At 56.1% G+C, this 15,907-nt stretch overlaps 1 protein-coding gene across 1 annotated transcript in view; it reads right to left on the reverse strand.

The window, feature by feature from the left end:
• Positions 1–15,907, reverse strand: part of ZCCHC24 (zinc finger CCHC-type containing 24) — a 63,212-nt gene that overhangs the window by 5,168 nt on the left and 42,137 nt on the right. Inside the window, exon 3 of the mRNA XM_042960145.1 lies at positions 6,719–6,883. Coding sequence (XP_042816079.1) covers positions 6,719–6,883 — 165 coding nt within the window. The remainder of the gene's footprint in view (positions 1–6,718; positions 6,884–15,907) is intronic.

A 15,907-nucleotide genomic window follows, 5' to 3' on the forward strand; every position in this document is an offset into this window, starting at 1 on the left:
CAAGAACTGCAGGCTGGTGTGAGGCCAGGGAGCCTCGGTGCCAGTGACCGTGACCAGGGATGGCCCTGGAGGGAAGCTGAGGGTGAGCACTGCCTCCTGGGCAGACCACGAACCTCTCAAAAGTAGTGCACTGGCTTTACCCAATACCTGGCCCGAAGCTGACACTCGCAGGGGTCTGGGAAATGGAAGAGTCACGGGGGTCTAGGAGATGAACCATGGGGACTGCGGATGGGCAGGGTTCTGATCCAAGGGTCATAAAACCCACCTCTGCACTTTCAAGCCTAGAGCCACACAGAGAAAGCCTGCAAAAAAGGACGGGAGCCTTGGCCTTGTCTCAAGGGGTTGTGAGATGACTGGCTTTCCTGGCCAGGGGAGAGGAGAAAGAGTTTGGCTTTGTGTCAGATACGGGCTTGAACCACCTACAAGCTGTGTGACCTTGGGCAAGCCACCAACCCTCTGATCCTCAGTCTCCCCGTCTCCAGAAGGGGACATTGATAACACTTTTCTCATGGGGCTGTTGTTACATCTCAGTGAGTAGAAAGAGCATAGCAGATAAAAACTATTAATGTTGCTTGTTATGATTGTTAATGGGAAGGGGATACCCACCAGGTAAAGAAAGGGTCATTGAAGCCACGATTCCAAGCTTGAGGGCCTGTGAAGGCCCCATCACCTGCTCTCCTAGGCATCTCATAAATACCAACAGCACCCCATGGGCGAGCCAGGGCCGAGGACCTCCCTGCTGGCCAAGCTCCCTGGCTGAAAGAAGGGCTCCCTGACCTTGAGCTGAACTCTGGGTCCCTATACGTCCACCTGTCATCACAGCCACACAGGGGCCACACACTCTCCGCTTGGCTCCCACAGGCCTGAGAGAGGTAGTCCTGAGATCTCCCCTCGTCCAGATCAACTCAGCCTGGTTTCTAGCTCTCCTCCCCAAATCTTCATGCTGGCCAGGGCCCCTCCTTGAACCAGCCTTCCAGGTGGGGCCAGAGATGCCACAATAGGCAGGCCTGAGGCCACTCTTGCCCCCCCCCCCCCATGGTTTACACCTTGCAAATCACTGCCACACAAATCATACCATCCAACCTGACAGCCTGGCTGGGAGGGGCACATTACTCTCCCCATATGTTACAGATGAGGAAACTGAGGCCCCAAGACATTAAGGGTCTTGCCCTGGGGCCTGCAGCTTCACCTATCTGCCCAGGGCTGTTGGACAACAACTTTCTCCTCCAGAGCCTCAACGTACCCTTCTGTAACCTGGGCGGGAGGTCAATAACATATACTGTATGCGTGATAGAGAGAGAAGTCAGTGTCTTAAAGCACTGTATAACCATCAAGTCAAGCTCTGCGAGACTTAGCAATTGCTGTGTGACCTCCAGAAGTTCCTTAACCTCTCTGCCTCAACGCCCTCTTCTACAAAATGGGGCTAATAAGGGCACCTACTTGTAAGGTGGTTGTGAAGAGTAAATGAGTTAATACATGCCAAGTTAGCTGGCACGTGAAAACCAAAGTGCTGGCCAGTATTAATGTCACATATCATTGTTGCTATTATTAGTGTGATGTAGGACTGGGGGCAGGCTGGGAGCGAGGGATCCAGCTGAGTCCCCGTGGAAACGCCCTTGTGATACCCTCCCCATCCCTCCTCCTTGGCCGTGACCCTATCAGTGTCCCTTTCCCTTCCCTCCATGGGTCGGGGCTCCGCTGAGTGGAGAGCGCAGGGTGGGGGCGGGGGGGGAGCCGCCAGGATGACTCCCCTCTGTGGAAGGAAAACCTTCAGCTGCTGGGATGGACCACCCCAGGGCCGCCCCCACCCTCCAGCAGGGAGGCAGAGCCCTTCAGTGTTTTCTTCTCCTAGGGAGCAGGGGAGCCACAGCCGGAGCCTGACGGGAAACAGATGTGGCAGGAGAGGGAGGAGAGGGAACCGGAGGGTTCTCAGGGGATGGATGCCCCACAGGTCAGAGCTCAGGGGGCAGAAGAAATAAAGCAGCTCCTCTCTGCCATGGGGGCCTGGGAGGGGGCAGCGAGGGCCCCAAGTCTTCCTCTGAGCTCTTCAAAGGCCCCTGATTGCTGGGGAGGCGGGTGGGGACATGCCCCTCCCCACCCAGCCTGCAACCCCTCAGAGACAGAGGAGCCAGGTGAAAAGTTCGTAGAGGCCAGGGGAGGAGATTGGGGATGCTAGATGCTGGGACACTGGGTCCTAGGCCCCCTTAACATTGCCTGGCTGAGGGGCTTGCTCAAGCCCTGTGGTCTCTCTGGGCCTCAGTTTCCCTACTGCACACAGCAGGGTTCAACCAATAGGGCTGACGGACGGAGAGGGGAAGAGCAAAGCCACATGTTTCCGGAGGATCCTTCTGGGTTGGGTACCAGTGCGGAGACTGAGCCTGAGTATAGGGGTGCCCGTGGGGGGCCGCGCTGAGACTGAGTGTGGCAGGATGCTCCAAAGCACAGCTGGCCTGGGGATGGCGGCTCCTTCCTCGTGGAAGGAGCGAGGAGCCCTGCCCTGCCGGATGCTAGGGCAATACAGGGGCAGGGGCTGAGGAGGCTGGAGACACTGCAGGGAGGCTGGCACCCTGGCCTCAGGCCTGTGGGCGAGGCCGTGCCTCTCTGCTCAGGTTGCAGAGGGTATGGGCATCATAAGGACCAAGTGAGCCTCCCAGACCCCCAGCACCGACCCAAGTCCTGCCCTGACCCGCGCAGCTGAGCCCCCTTGGGGGCTCCCCAGCCCAGCCCGCCACCGTGACGTGGCCTCCATGCTCCCCTTTCCCTCTGGCCCCAAACTTGATCCCTCTTCATGAAACCCAGCTTCTCTATGGACCTTGAGTCAATCACTTACACCCCTTGCCTCCGTTTCCCCCTCTGTAGAAAGGAAAGAGCAGTGCTGACCTCGTGGGGTAGCTGAGAGGATGACGGGTATTAAGTACTGTTATAATTTTCCCATCCTTGCCCTCTCCCATCACGGGGACCCACCTGCATCCTCCTCTCTCCCTCCCACCCCCAGGAGCACGCTGAACCCTTCGCTCCGGCACACCCAGTGCCTGTGCAGCTGAGCTGAGACACGTACTGACTCCCGCCTGGCCTCAGGCCTGGGCCCCCCAGCACTTCAACAGACTGTCTCCAAGCACAGAGGCAAGTTCAACCCCATTTCCCACCTGGGGACCTTGGGAAGAAGACGGGGCTTCTCAGGGCCCTGTTTCTCCTCCCTGTGAAATATGGATGAACAGAACACCCCATCTGAGGGCAGAGTATACATGAGGGGTGTGTAGGGACTCAGCAGATGATGCCCAGAGGATGATTCGGGCCAGAGTTTCCCTAAATGCCAGTTGCTAACCCTGTCCGATTGAATCCCGTCGCTGCAGTTGGAGAAGGGAAGGCCTAGAAGCCCTGAACTTGGTCGTCCTTCAGCACCTGCACAGATCTGGCCCCGGAGGAGCCCTCAGCCAAGTGGGTCCATGAGAGAAGGAATGAACCCCTCTGAACAGCACTGGCCATGCCCCAAGTGCCCCTGGGAGTGCGGAGTTCAACCCACAAGGTAGTGTGATCATTTCACACATGGTGGGAAAGGTGTTTTGGACTGGCGTCTCCGACCTCAGGAATTGCCGGGAAATCAGGAACCAGGACGCCATGTCTCCTTTGAACTGCCCACTCCTGGCCCCATTCCCTGGATGTGCTCCCCAAACACTAGGCCCACCCACCGGGTCACCAGGCCTGTCTTGGCACTCCTGGGCCTGGGTGCCCCCCTCTTTGCCGTTAGGATGTGGGCTAGGCTCTGCCCCTAAGGAGACCCCCGTCTGCTGGACCTTGATGGCCAGCTTTGAGTCTCCTTGCCCACCTGTCATAGTGTGGTTGATGGGAACCACAGAAACCCTTGGGGGAGGGGGTGGGGAGGTCTGCAAACAGAGGCAATGGAGGCCAGCATGAGGGTCATAAAATCACAAGATGTTTCAATCAGGAGAATCCTCTCAGATGGCTCCCACGTGCGCTAACAGGATAAAGCCCAAACTCCACACCGTGGCCTCCGAGCCAGTCCCAGGCGGCCCGCCCCACCCCACCTCTGCCTCACCCCTCAGCTCCGCCAGTGCTCTGTGCCTGACCCTGGCCTCCCCACTTCGCACATGCTGTTCCCTCCAGCTCGGCCACCCCCACGCAGCCCCCTGCAAGCCTCCACCACAGCTCAGCCAACATCAGTGCCTCACGGGAGCCTTCCCCAAGAGCCTCAAAGCCCACCTCCCTTCCTGGCCCGCCTCCTCCACCCCTCTGCTCCTGCCATCCTTCTTGGTGACTCGGCCCACATGGGGAGGACTGGCCCTAGCCCTGGCTCCTTAGTGCGCCCACGCCATCGTCAACGTGACCTTCTCTCCCACTGCCCCCTTGGCCACACCCTGGACTTGGTCTTCAGACCAAGAGCTGCTCTCTGTGCAGCTCCACCCGGCCTGGGCCCCGCCGCATCCTCCCTTCCCATTAGGGCCCTTCTGGCCTCCCTTCCCGGCCATCCGGCTGACATCCCAGGACCACGCACGATCACACTTCTCCAAATATGCCAGCTCTTCAGCCTTCCTCCCTCTGAATCACTGTCCTGGCAAACCTCTGCCCCCGTCCACTGACTCTGGCCCACGCCTGCCCCGTGACCCTGCTGGAGCAAGTCACAGAACCAGGCTGGTGGCGCCAGTTACAACCTCACACCTCCCCGGGCCTGGGACGCAGCTAGATTTCTCTAGGAGGCCCATGTCCTCCGTCCTTCCCCGAGGCCACCACACCCCTCCTCACTCTCATTTCTCCTGAAAACCTCCTGTCCCATTTCAGAGAGAAGACGGAAGCCTTGGAAGTGAAGCTCCTCTTCTTTGTGCCATCAAACCCACCAACCTTCCTGACCACTCCCACGTCCCCCCCCCTCCCCGTGCCATGGTAAGGCATCACCCCCTTGCTCCCGTATCATCAGCCCTTTGCTTCCTTCTGGATCCTTCTCACTTGCCTGTAACATGCTCCAGGACTTCCCGTCTCCATAACACCCACCTCAATGCCACCTGCCCTCCTGTGGCTACTGCCCCATATCGCTGCTTCTCTCTACAATCAACCCCCTTGAGGGAGTAGACAATGAAGCCTGGCCCAACGAACCCCTCCAACCCCCGTCATGGCTCCACAGCCACGGCCCCAGACGACACGTCCACTAAGAATCGACGTCTCCACTCTGTCCTTAACGCCTGACCTGCAGGGCACCGGCTTAGTGGTTCTCAGACCTTAGGTGCAGTTCAACGAGATATGCATGTAATTTGAGGACCACCTCCGTGTTGCCAAATCTCCAGGGCACTTGGCCATGGCCATTATACCAGACATCTCTGCACCAACCACACCTGCCCACTTGAACGGTACACCGCCCCCGCCCCCCGACCTCCAGGACTCCATGCTCCCCGGTTCTGCTCCGTGATGGATCCTTCCCCTCCAGCTGAGCCCCCAGTGCTGGGATTCTCCAACACATGGACTGGGGAATTCTGTCTCTACTTTGTCTACATTCTTCAGGAAATCTCATCCACTCCCTACATACCTCTAAGTCCATGACACCCGAGTATGTAGAAGCCACTGTGACTTCTCATATGAGCTTCAAAATAAATCCGACTGCCTTCTTGACGTCCGGACTTAGATTTTTCAGGAACATCTCAAATGTAACATGTGTATCAGAGGACTTTTGCTTTTATCTGGGATGCCTAGGTCTCACCCTGCCCTGCCCCCCACCCAGGATGCCCACCTCAGTAAGCGTACTCCCTCCACTCAAGGGTGATAGTTCTCCTGGATTCCTGCCTCTCCCTCACCTCCCACGTCCAATCCGGTGACATTTTGTGTTGGACTCAGGTCCAAGGCCACCTCCTAGGTTCAGACCTTTCCCAGCACGCACGGGACGGCATGGCTTTCCCACTGGACTCCTCACTTTTGATTAGCCAGCCCCACCAAGACTAATCTCTGCACACACCCAGAATAATCATCTCAAAGTAAAGCTGACAGTGCTGTTCCTCATGGGTTTCGAGAGAGCACCCACCCCACCCCACCCTATTCCTCTTGCCCTGCTCTCCTGATTCTTCACTTAGGTTTGGGCCTTGACCACCCAAGTCCTTAAGGCCACGGGGGATTTGCACCTGCTATACTGTCTTCTTTGGACGGCCGTCCCCCGCCTGTAACAGGTCTGGCTTCCTCCCATCCTTCAGGCCCCAGAGTAAACGGGCCTCCTCTTTGCAGCCTGCAGTGAGTACATCCTCCCTGGGATGACACCTCTGTCCCCCAGGCCCCAGCATGCCCACGTGTACCTTGGCCACCAGCCCCACGCTCAGTGCCTGGTACACTGAGGCCGTCCTGTATACATGAGTCAACTGAGTGAGCAAATGAACGAGATACGTGTTTTCTGGAGTGAGTGCCCTGCTGCCCCCCACATCCCCGCTCATCTCACAACAGGACCCCGAGCTCATTAGTACCGAAGAATTCACCGGGGGTCTGTGGTCGCAGGGTCTTGGTGAAATTGCCCCTTTACCCTCCTTCCCTGGGGAAATGGTGCTCCCTCACCCCCATTTCGGATGAGAACAACAAAGGGCCAACGTGGAGAGATCTGGTCTCCTCCTTGTCATATGAAGGAGTAAACCAAGGCCCAAGAGGGACAAAGTCACCCTCCCCCACACCCGAGGCCCTTCAGAGAGCCCCTCCCGCCGTGGCTCCTGCACTCCCGGCGCCCGCAGCTCACCTGCTTGTGCGGGTACACGTTGATGTGGCACTTGATGCACTCCTGCCCCATGTTGGCCCAGGAGTTCCCGCTCATCCATTTTCTCTTGCACTTGGGGCACTTATACTCGCCGAAACAGCGCTTCTTGCCCTGGTACGGGGTCAGACCCTCGCCTTTGGGGCGTGCCTAGAGGACAGGAAGCAAACGTAGGGCGTTGGGGTCCACCGGCCCAAACTGACGCCCCTACAGGGGTCGCCCGGTCTTCCCCTTCAGCCTTCACACTCCATGTGCAGACACCTTTCGTCCCCATCCAGGGAACACCGGGCGACCCCCAGAGCACACCCGGGATCCCAAGGCTGGGAGACCCACACAAGGGAGACAGAGAACAGAGGAGGCGATGGAGGGTACACATCCTTTCTAGATTTCGGGCACCAAACTGTGTGATGGTGGCCAGGAATTACTTCTCTGACTCCGATGTCGTAAAAAGGCAGCCAGTGGTCGCATGCACCCGCACACAGGTGCTCTTTGGCCACACGGTGGTGTGGTTTAAAGGGTTATTGGGCGGTGGGGGGGGGGGGGGCGCCCGGGTGGCTCAGTCGGTTGGGCGTCCTACTTCGGTTCGGGTCACGATCTCGCAGTTCATGGGTTCAGGCCCCACATCAGGCTCCGCGCCGGCAGTGCGAAGCCTGCTTGGGATTGTCTCTCTCTTCCTCTCTCTCTGCCCCTCCTCTGCTTGCGCTTTCTCTCTCCAAATAATAAATAAACTTAAATGGTTATCGGAGAGGCAACACAGGCACAACGTATGCAACCCGGAAGGTGTGTCTCCCCTCCCCCTGGTCCCGGCCACAGCTCCCCTCCTGGAGGCTATCTTCATTTTCTTTACACCACCCCGGGATGGGTTCTGCATTTACAAACATACACAACATATAGACACGCACTCACGTCCCCATCCCTCACTCGAGGGACACCTTATACCTTCCGTTCTGCATCTTCCCTTTCTTAGTAAGCTATCTCGGGCATATTATTATTGTGAGATATGCAATAACACACCTCTTCCCTGCATCAGTACAAACAGCCCTGCCGTGTTCTGTTTAACAGCTGTACAGCGCGGCGTCTATGCGAGCTCTGCGGCGCTCGCCAAGCACCACGACAGAGCACCTGGGTTCTCCCACTCTTCGGCTATCGCAGTGCGACAATGTGTAATTGTGTGTGCGTGCGTGTGTGTGTACGTATCACATTTTGCACGCGTGAGGGGATGTGTGGGGGATAAATCCCCAGAGATTAAACCGCGGCGTCAATGGGGATGCGCGCTTTCAATTCTGAAGGATAATGACGCGTTGCCCCCGGCCCCCGCCCCCACCACCCTGCAGGGGTACCAACTTAATGTCCCATTTCCTCGCCAGAATCGCTGTCACTGTTGCCAGTCTAAGAGGTAGAAAGTCTTCTCAGAGTGGCTTTGACTTGTCTTTTATTGCAAGAGAGAATTCCCCGTGCATTTAAGAACCACTGTGCTTCCTTGGTTAATGTGTCACGTGGGTTGATCTGTGTCCTTCGTGATCTTTTTTTTTTCTGCTGGGGTTTATTTTTCTTGTTGACTTGTAACTGCACTTTATCTATTAAAGAGACTAATTCTCTCCTGCGTGGTGTTTTTGGTTTTGGTTTAAGCAGCTTTAACAAGATATGATTCACAGACCCCACATTTCACCTGTACGAGGTGTACAATTCAGTGGGGTTTAGTATACTCACAGAGTTTTATATTAACCCTCACTGCAATCTAATTTTAGAACATTTGGTTGTCCCCCCCCCAAAAAAAGAAACCCTATATCCATTATAGGGTTTACCCTTCTCACCCTACCCAGCCCTGGGCAACCACCAATCTCCTTTCTGTCTCTAGAGATTTCCCTGTTCTAGATGGTTCATATACGAGGAATCACACAATAATCATCCTCTTGTGTCTGGCTTCTTTCATTCAGTGTAATGCTTTTAAGGATCATCCATGTAGGAGCACGTCTCAGACCTTTATTCCGACTTGTTGCCAGATACTATCCCATTGTGTGGACACGCTGTATTTTATTACTTATTCATCAGATGATAGACATTTGGGTTGTTTCTAATTTGGGGCTATTATGAATTATACAGCGATGAACATTCACGTACAAGCTGCAAAGTGTTTTATAAACTTGGATTAGTCACCTCAGTATTTGAAAATGGGACATTTCAGGGGCGCCTGGGTGGCTCAGTTGATTAAGCGGCTGACTTCAGCTCAGGTCATGATCTCGTGGTCTGTGAGTTCAAGCCCCGCGTCGGGCTCTGTGCTGACAGCTCAGAGCCTGGAGTCTGCTTCCGATTCTGTGTCTCCCTCTCTCTCTGCCCCTCCCCTGCTTGTGTTCTCTCTCTCTCTCTCTCTCAAAAATAATAAACATTTAAAAAATTAAAAAAGAAAAAGAAAACGGGAGATTCCACCTAGAAATAGGACCACATTGGTCCAGAAATCTCTCAGGTGACTATTCACTGAGGCTGAGGAGTGGCCCCATCACAATGACTGCACATCTTCCGTGTCGCCTCTGTTCCAACCAGCTGCTCCTTGCATTTACGTCATGTACTTGGCACTTGTAGGCTTTGGGTCTGACACAGGCTTAAACACACGTTCTCCACTGTGGATATTCAAAGTGTGGGTCCTAGACTGGCATCAGCAGCATTACCTGAGAGCTTGTTATAAATGCATGGTCTCAGGCTCCACCTTAGATCAACTGAATGGGAATCTGCATTCTAACAAGAGCCCCAGGGGATCCAAGTGCCATTAAGTTTAAGAAGCTCTGGGCTACAGGGTGATCCGTCTCTACAGTCATGTTTGTCCGGGTAATTGCCCATTCACAAAGTAGCGCATAAAGGTTAAGAGCACAGACTCTGGACTGAAATCCCAGCTTTGTGATCTTACGCAAGTTACTCGCAAAGATAATGACAGGAACCACCATCTGACTATTCTGAAGATCAAACGAGATAATACATGTAGAACACTTAGTGCCTGATACATAAAACAGCAATATTAGTTATTATTATTTACTAATATAGAATAATAGCAGCATGTAAAGCAATAATTTCTTCCTTCAGGAACCGTGTCTCTTATCCCCAAGAGCCAATACCACCACTTGGTGACAGCCTACTAGAATTTCAGGCAAATCACTAAAAAGGGACATATTACTGAGTGTGTAAATCTAAATTTAGAAAGTGACAACAATACTGCCCTGATCTCTTGGGCCTGCTGCCTAATGTCTTTAGATCTTTATTGGCCTTCCTGGCGGCCATTACATCCTGGGGAGGACGTTCAGTCTGAGCTCCAAGGCAGGGCTGGCTCTCAGCACTGGCAGGTCTGTGAGGGAGGCTGGTTATGCCGAGGGGAGCACTCAGCATGCAGTCGGCATCCAGGCTCCAGTCAAATTGCGGTAGAAGGGTCAACTTATGCTTTGAGCTCTGTTGGTCTGAGGTCCGTGGGTGTGCGGTGGTCCCTCTGACCCCTTCTGGTGCCACCCTTCCTACCTGGTGCCTGGTACCCGCAGCTTCGAAGCAACTCTAGCTTCTATGGCCTCCCTTCCCAGTAATCCTGAAATAAATGCTAGATGCACTCTTTCCCTGGTGTCTCCACTCATAAAGGCACCTACACTTAAAAGGTGCCTTTTAGGATGGGTAGGCACCGGGTGCCTCACCCATGGTAGCATGTGAGACTCCTGGATTGAAGGGGGAAATGTGGGGGCCATCGCCAGTCAGGCCCACTCTGGGATCTGGCCCTACAGGCTTCTGGACTCAGAAACTGACAGGCCCTGCAGCTGGGGCAAAGGGCAGGGGGCAGGGTATCAGAGGGAGGGGGCAAGGCATCCTGGGGTCACTCAGCAGAGTGAAAGGTGAGGAATGGGGCAGAGCCGACAAAGAGTCTCTGCTTCAGAAGGAAACCCACACGAAAAAGATGATACAGAACGTGCACCAGAGAGAGAAGCAGGCAGATGAGAGGAAGGAGCGAGGGGAGGGTCGGAAAGCACCACCACACCGTGTAATTAGAAAACCAGCCGTTCTGGAGCCATCCATCAGGGAGCGTGAACTGCTGGGCAGGGCCCAGGGACAGGGGCTACCGCCTCCTGCAGGACCAGATGTCCTCAGCACCCCATTCCCACCCTGCCATCAGGCCAGGCACTGGCACCCCGCTGCATGGGACATGGCTCACACCATGGATGCCACGGCCAGGTGCCGGTGATCACATTCTGCCTCTGCTGGGACTATCTGGGGGACCCCGAGTGAGTTACTCAACCTTTCCGTGCCTTGGTCTCCTCATCTGGAAACCAGGATCATGGTGAGGGCCCGCCTCCCCAGGCTGCTGGAAGGATGGGAGGCATTCATGCATATGAAGGTGTTAGCTGACAGCTGGACATTACAAGTGCTCACTGACCATTAGCAATTTCAGGATGATTTTTCTCCTGGGGCTGGTGCAGGGAGGGGTAGCAGCTGCCTCCGGGGCGATGCAGAGGCTGGGGCTGAGACCCGGGGGGTGTAAATCATAGGAGGAAAGCTCCCAAAGATGGGAGGGCACCTGGGTAAAGGGTGGGCCCACTATCCCCAAAGATGGAGGAGGTGGCAGGCAAAACAGGGACTGCATTAGGTATTTTCACCTTCTGGAATTTTCAGGGAAGAACCAAGAAAGACAGGGGAAGGCCGCGGAAGCTCTGTGGTGCTGCTGGCGGAGAACAAAGGGAAGAGCAAAGAGGGGAGACGCTTACAAGGTGCCACCTGTGTGCGGGGCTTTGCGCTCAGGGCTCCACAGCCTATCAGGCTCCCGCTCGACTCTTCCCATAACCCTGTGGGGCAAGGAATATCATCAACCCATTTAACAGATGGCGAAACTAAGGCACAGGGAAGGGGCCGGACTCGCCAAACAGCTTCCAGTGTCTGAGAAGCAGGACTAGGCCCAGCGGGCTTTTCCACGAGGCTACGTTTGGCTTCCCTTTTCTGTCTGTCACCCCCCAAATGTGTCTCTACCACAAAGCTGAGGCCTGTACTCAGAAGAAACGTCCTCAGCCCCTCTGCTCAGCCCAGCCTGGCGGCTCTGCCCTCCTGCGGGTCACAGGGGGAGAAATGGCCTGCAGGGCAGGGGTAAAGAGGCAGTGGAAGCCGGGGAAGACAGGCCAGAGGGCAGCTCTCAGCTCAGCAGCAAGGAGCCGCTTCCTGGAAGGACTTACTCCAACACTGTTTATGCTTACAGAGGAGGGCAGGGCCAAAGGGAGGAGGAATTTTTGATGGAACAAAGACTTCTCTACCCCCCACACTTTCCCCCTGCCTCCTCCCAGAAAGGCCAGCCTCTTCTCATAAACTTCAACATGAAACAGACGCTGACTGCCGACGGCTCTGCAGGGGCCGCCACCCGCCCGGGCTGGGAAGGATGCCAGGCCTGACCTGCTCTCCTGACCCGGGCCCCTGCCACGTACGGCTCTGGGGAATCGCATCAGCCCCGGGCACAGCTCACTGGTGCTCGACACCACCCTGGTAGCACAGACAGGCCCTCTGGGGGCCGGAGAGGCAAGATGACTGGCTCAAGGACACACAGCAAGCCAGGGACTGAGCCGGGAGGAGGGGTTGGATCCTCCGGCCTCCAGACCGTGGCTGGACTCCTTGCGGAGGGCAGCCTGGGAAGTGGGCAGTGGGGGCTGCTGTGGGGGTAGAAAGGAAAACCTGGGCCAAGCAGCAGCTGGCAGCAAAGCTGGGCAGGTTGTGGGCAAGCCTCCTGCTTGGGAAGAGACACAGATGATGCTGACACTATCTGGGCACGGCTCCCTGTTTTTTTTTCCCAACAGCTCAGGAGATTTCTTATGGTTGATGGTAAGATGGTGAGCTGCCTGTCACTGGTGGTATGCAAGCAGAGGTTGTGTAAACCACTCTCAGGGAGGCTGCCAAGGGGACTTCTGTCTCGGTCAGACAGTTGGACCAGGTTACTGGGAGGGCGCTTGTAAGTCTTGTTGCTGGAGAGGGCCAACTAGCAGGGGTGGAGACAGGGCACTCCCAGACACCACCGGGAGTGGGACCAAACAGGTATATTTCCTGCTAGATCCCTACAGCACAGTTTGGTGAACAGCCTTCCCGCAGCTTTTAGAAATGACCGTTCCCCCAGCAAATCTATTTCCGGGCAGCCGTCCTAAGGAAACCATCAGAGATACGGACCAACAGGGTGTTCAAGAATGTTCAGCATTGTTTATGACGTGAACGGCTACAATGAGCTAAACATTCAACACCAATGCCCTGGTGCCCTCAATGATGTTACACCCATCGGATGAATGACAGCAAAGCCGTTGAGATGCTCATGAGGAATTTTTTTGAAGGGTTTGGGGAAATGCCAATAAAGAAAACAGGACAAGGTGACAGGACATGGGCTGCTCCCAGAGTAAACCCATAAAAAGGAAAAGGGTGCACGAAAAGGGCCGGCAGGAAGACAGAAGCCTTCAGAGGTTGCCTCCGGGAGACAGGATCCTCTATTCTAATTAAGGAATTGTCTTTAATGAGTAGGTGTGACTTTGGCGGTTCATCCTGCCGCTCCCTGGCCTGCGAGCCCCTCCTGCCCACGAGGGGGCGCCCTTTGCTTTCCCAAGGTGGTGGCAACCCATCAGAGATGGCAACTCTACCCATACTTGTCCCCCGTTTGCCCCTGCAGGTGTGGCCACTGGGGCTTGCTGGACCCTGGCCGGCCTGCTGCTGGTTCTGTTGGCCCGTGCTCATGTCCATAGGGCGGCCCTGCCCCCAGCCACCCAGCAGACTTCCCACCTCCTAGATTCCATCCACTCCCTCAATTTTGAGGACAGCTGGGAAGTATCCGCACCTGTCACATGACATAGAGCTTGGCTGGTCAGTCTGCCAGTCGATTTCCCTGCCCCTGTTTCCTGGAGTCCCACCCAGAGTGAGTAAGCCTTGAGGGTGAAGCTTGCTGTCCTCTTGCCCCTTTTAGATGGAGTCCCTTTTGCAGGGAGAGGACACTGTCGCCTTTGGTAGCTTGTGGCAGAGAGTCCCAGGGACCCTGGGCCCAGGAGGGGGCAGCAGGGTGGGCCTGCTGAGGCTATGTCCCCTGCATGTCAGGACTCCATGCCGGGTTCTGTTCCCAAGGATGCACGGGCTCTGCTCCCTGGATATAGGGCTCTGGCTGTGGTCCCAGCTGCAGGCCTCACCCCAGCCCTGGCCGCACCACCTCTGCCTGCCTGGGAGAGCAGCCTACGCCCAGCCAAGCTCTGGGACAGAGTAACAGCCACACTCTGGCCAGGGCCTTTGTATTCCTACAACCCCTACCTTATGAGCTAAGTATGATCAGTCCCAGGTTCAGACAAGAACACTGAGGCACGAAGAGGTCAAAGTAACTTGCCCAAGGGCATACTGCCAGCCAGTGGTGGAGTCTGGATCTGAACCCAAGCCATCTGACTCAAGCCCACTCTCTCAATTGCCCTGCAACATGCCAGGATTACACACAGATAAGGAACCCGCCCAGCTAGGATGGGAAGAAACAGGAAACGGCTGCTACTGTCATGGGTCCTGGCATGCTGGGTGGCCCTGGGGGTGTCCCTTCCCCTCTCTGGGCCTCAGATTCTCCATCTCCAGAGTGAGGGTGGCACTGACCTCTAGCCAGGGTCCTCTCCGAGGTCCATAAGTCAACGTGTGCCTGGCAGGCCCACTCACACTCCCCTCTCTGCTGTGGAGCTCTAGGCCGGCCCACGGTGCATCCAGCTGAGAGGCGAGGGCCGGAGCCAGGAGGAGCAGGGGGAGGAAATAAGGAACAGATGGGCTCCTAACCGGCTCCCTGTCCCACCCTGTCTGCATGCTTTCTTGCAGCCGGGTGCCTGGGTACTCCTGGCCCAGAGTTGGGAGAGGAAGAGCCCCGGGTCTGAGGAGTGTGAGATGCCCTTCTCCACAGAGGCTGAAGGGGCAGGGGTGCCTGGTGCATAGTCCCAGGACCCCTTGTGCAGTTTTGCTGGCCCTTCCTAGATAGTTCACGAGGGTTCTAGGGGCTCTTTCTGGATGCTAGGCCGCCCCCCCCGGAGGGGGGCACTGCCCCTCTCCTGGATCCCCCTCTGTTGAGTCCCCCAGCCTTTCTCAGGCCTACCCTTTTGCCCTCCCTGCTGTCTGTCTCGAGACTGGGACAATGGGGAATGAACAGGGGCTGTGGCCAGACGCCCGGGTTTGGGCCCTGGTCCTCCCATGCTCATCTCCAGTCTCTTCGCCTGCAAATGAGGGGGCTGTTCTGGAGAAGCTGAGACACTGCCATTTAGTGAGCACTTACTGTGTGTCAGCTGCTTCCCAATGGCAGCCTCTCCATTTGATGGAATTGCAAAGCGAGGCCCAGAGAGGTCAAGCAACCTGTGCAGCACCTCACAGCCATGGAGTCCAGATTTGAACCCAATCTGCTAGCTCCAAAGCAACACTTTCCTCCTGCACAGCGGCTCCATGAAATGGCTGTGAGAAAGTTAGAGAACAAGCCTGTTCCCAGAATGACCCCACCTCTGACCCCCAGCCCCTGGCCATCAGCTCAATTACTCAGTCATTCAACTAACATTTCCTGAGCACCTACTCTGCGCCAGGCTCGGTGGAACATTCCAGGAAGACAGATGAGGAAAGTTCTCACAGTGGGGCCTGCCAACGGGGCCAGCCCTGCGACCCTTTCTCCAACTGTGGCCCACACTGGTTATGGACACCGGCAGCCACACGCTCTGGCCCAAGTGGGACTCAACACCTGCAGAAACAGTCGTGGACCCATGTCCTCAGGCAGAGACCACATTTCACCCTCCAGGTGACAGGCACGGAGCCAGTGCTCGGCACTGGAGGTTATCTCTAATCGATGCAACAGCCCTCCAAAATCATCACTCGTAACCCTAATGACAGATAAGGAAACTGAGGCTTGGGAGAGGGGCAGCGACTTGTCTGAAGTCACATAATGAGTAAGCAATGGGGCCAGGTTCTGAGCTCAAGTCTGTCCAGTGTTGACACCCACGCGTTTCCTTCTCCTGTGCTCTGGGACACTGCTTTAGGGACCCTCCGAAGCCCCCCACATGCACATGTCCACACACACACGGCCCACAGAGGCAAGCAGGACTGGTCCAGGCAGCTGCAGGCTCTGCGGAGGCCCCAGAGGAAGCAGGGATCAGAGGGACAGGTGGGCTGGGCCACACGGCCTGTGGGCTGCCGGGAGGGAGG

The sequence above is a fragment of the Panthera tigris genome, chromosome D2, assembly GCF_018350195.1.
Source record: "Panthera tigris isolate Pti1 chromosome D2, P.tigris_Pti1_mat1.1, whole genome shotgun sequence".
NCBI lineage: Eukaryota > Metazoa > Chordata > Mammalia > Carnivora > Felidae > Panthera > Panthera tigris.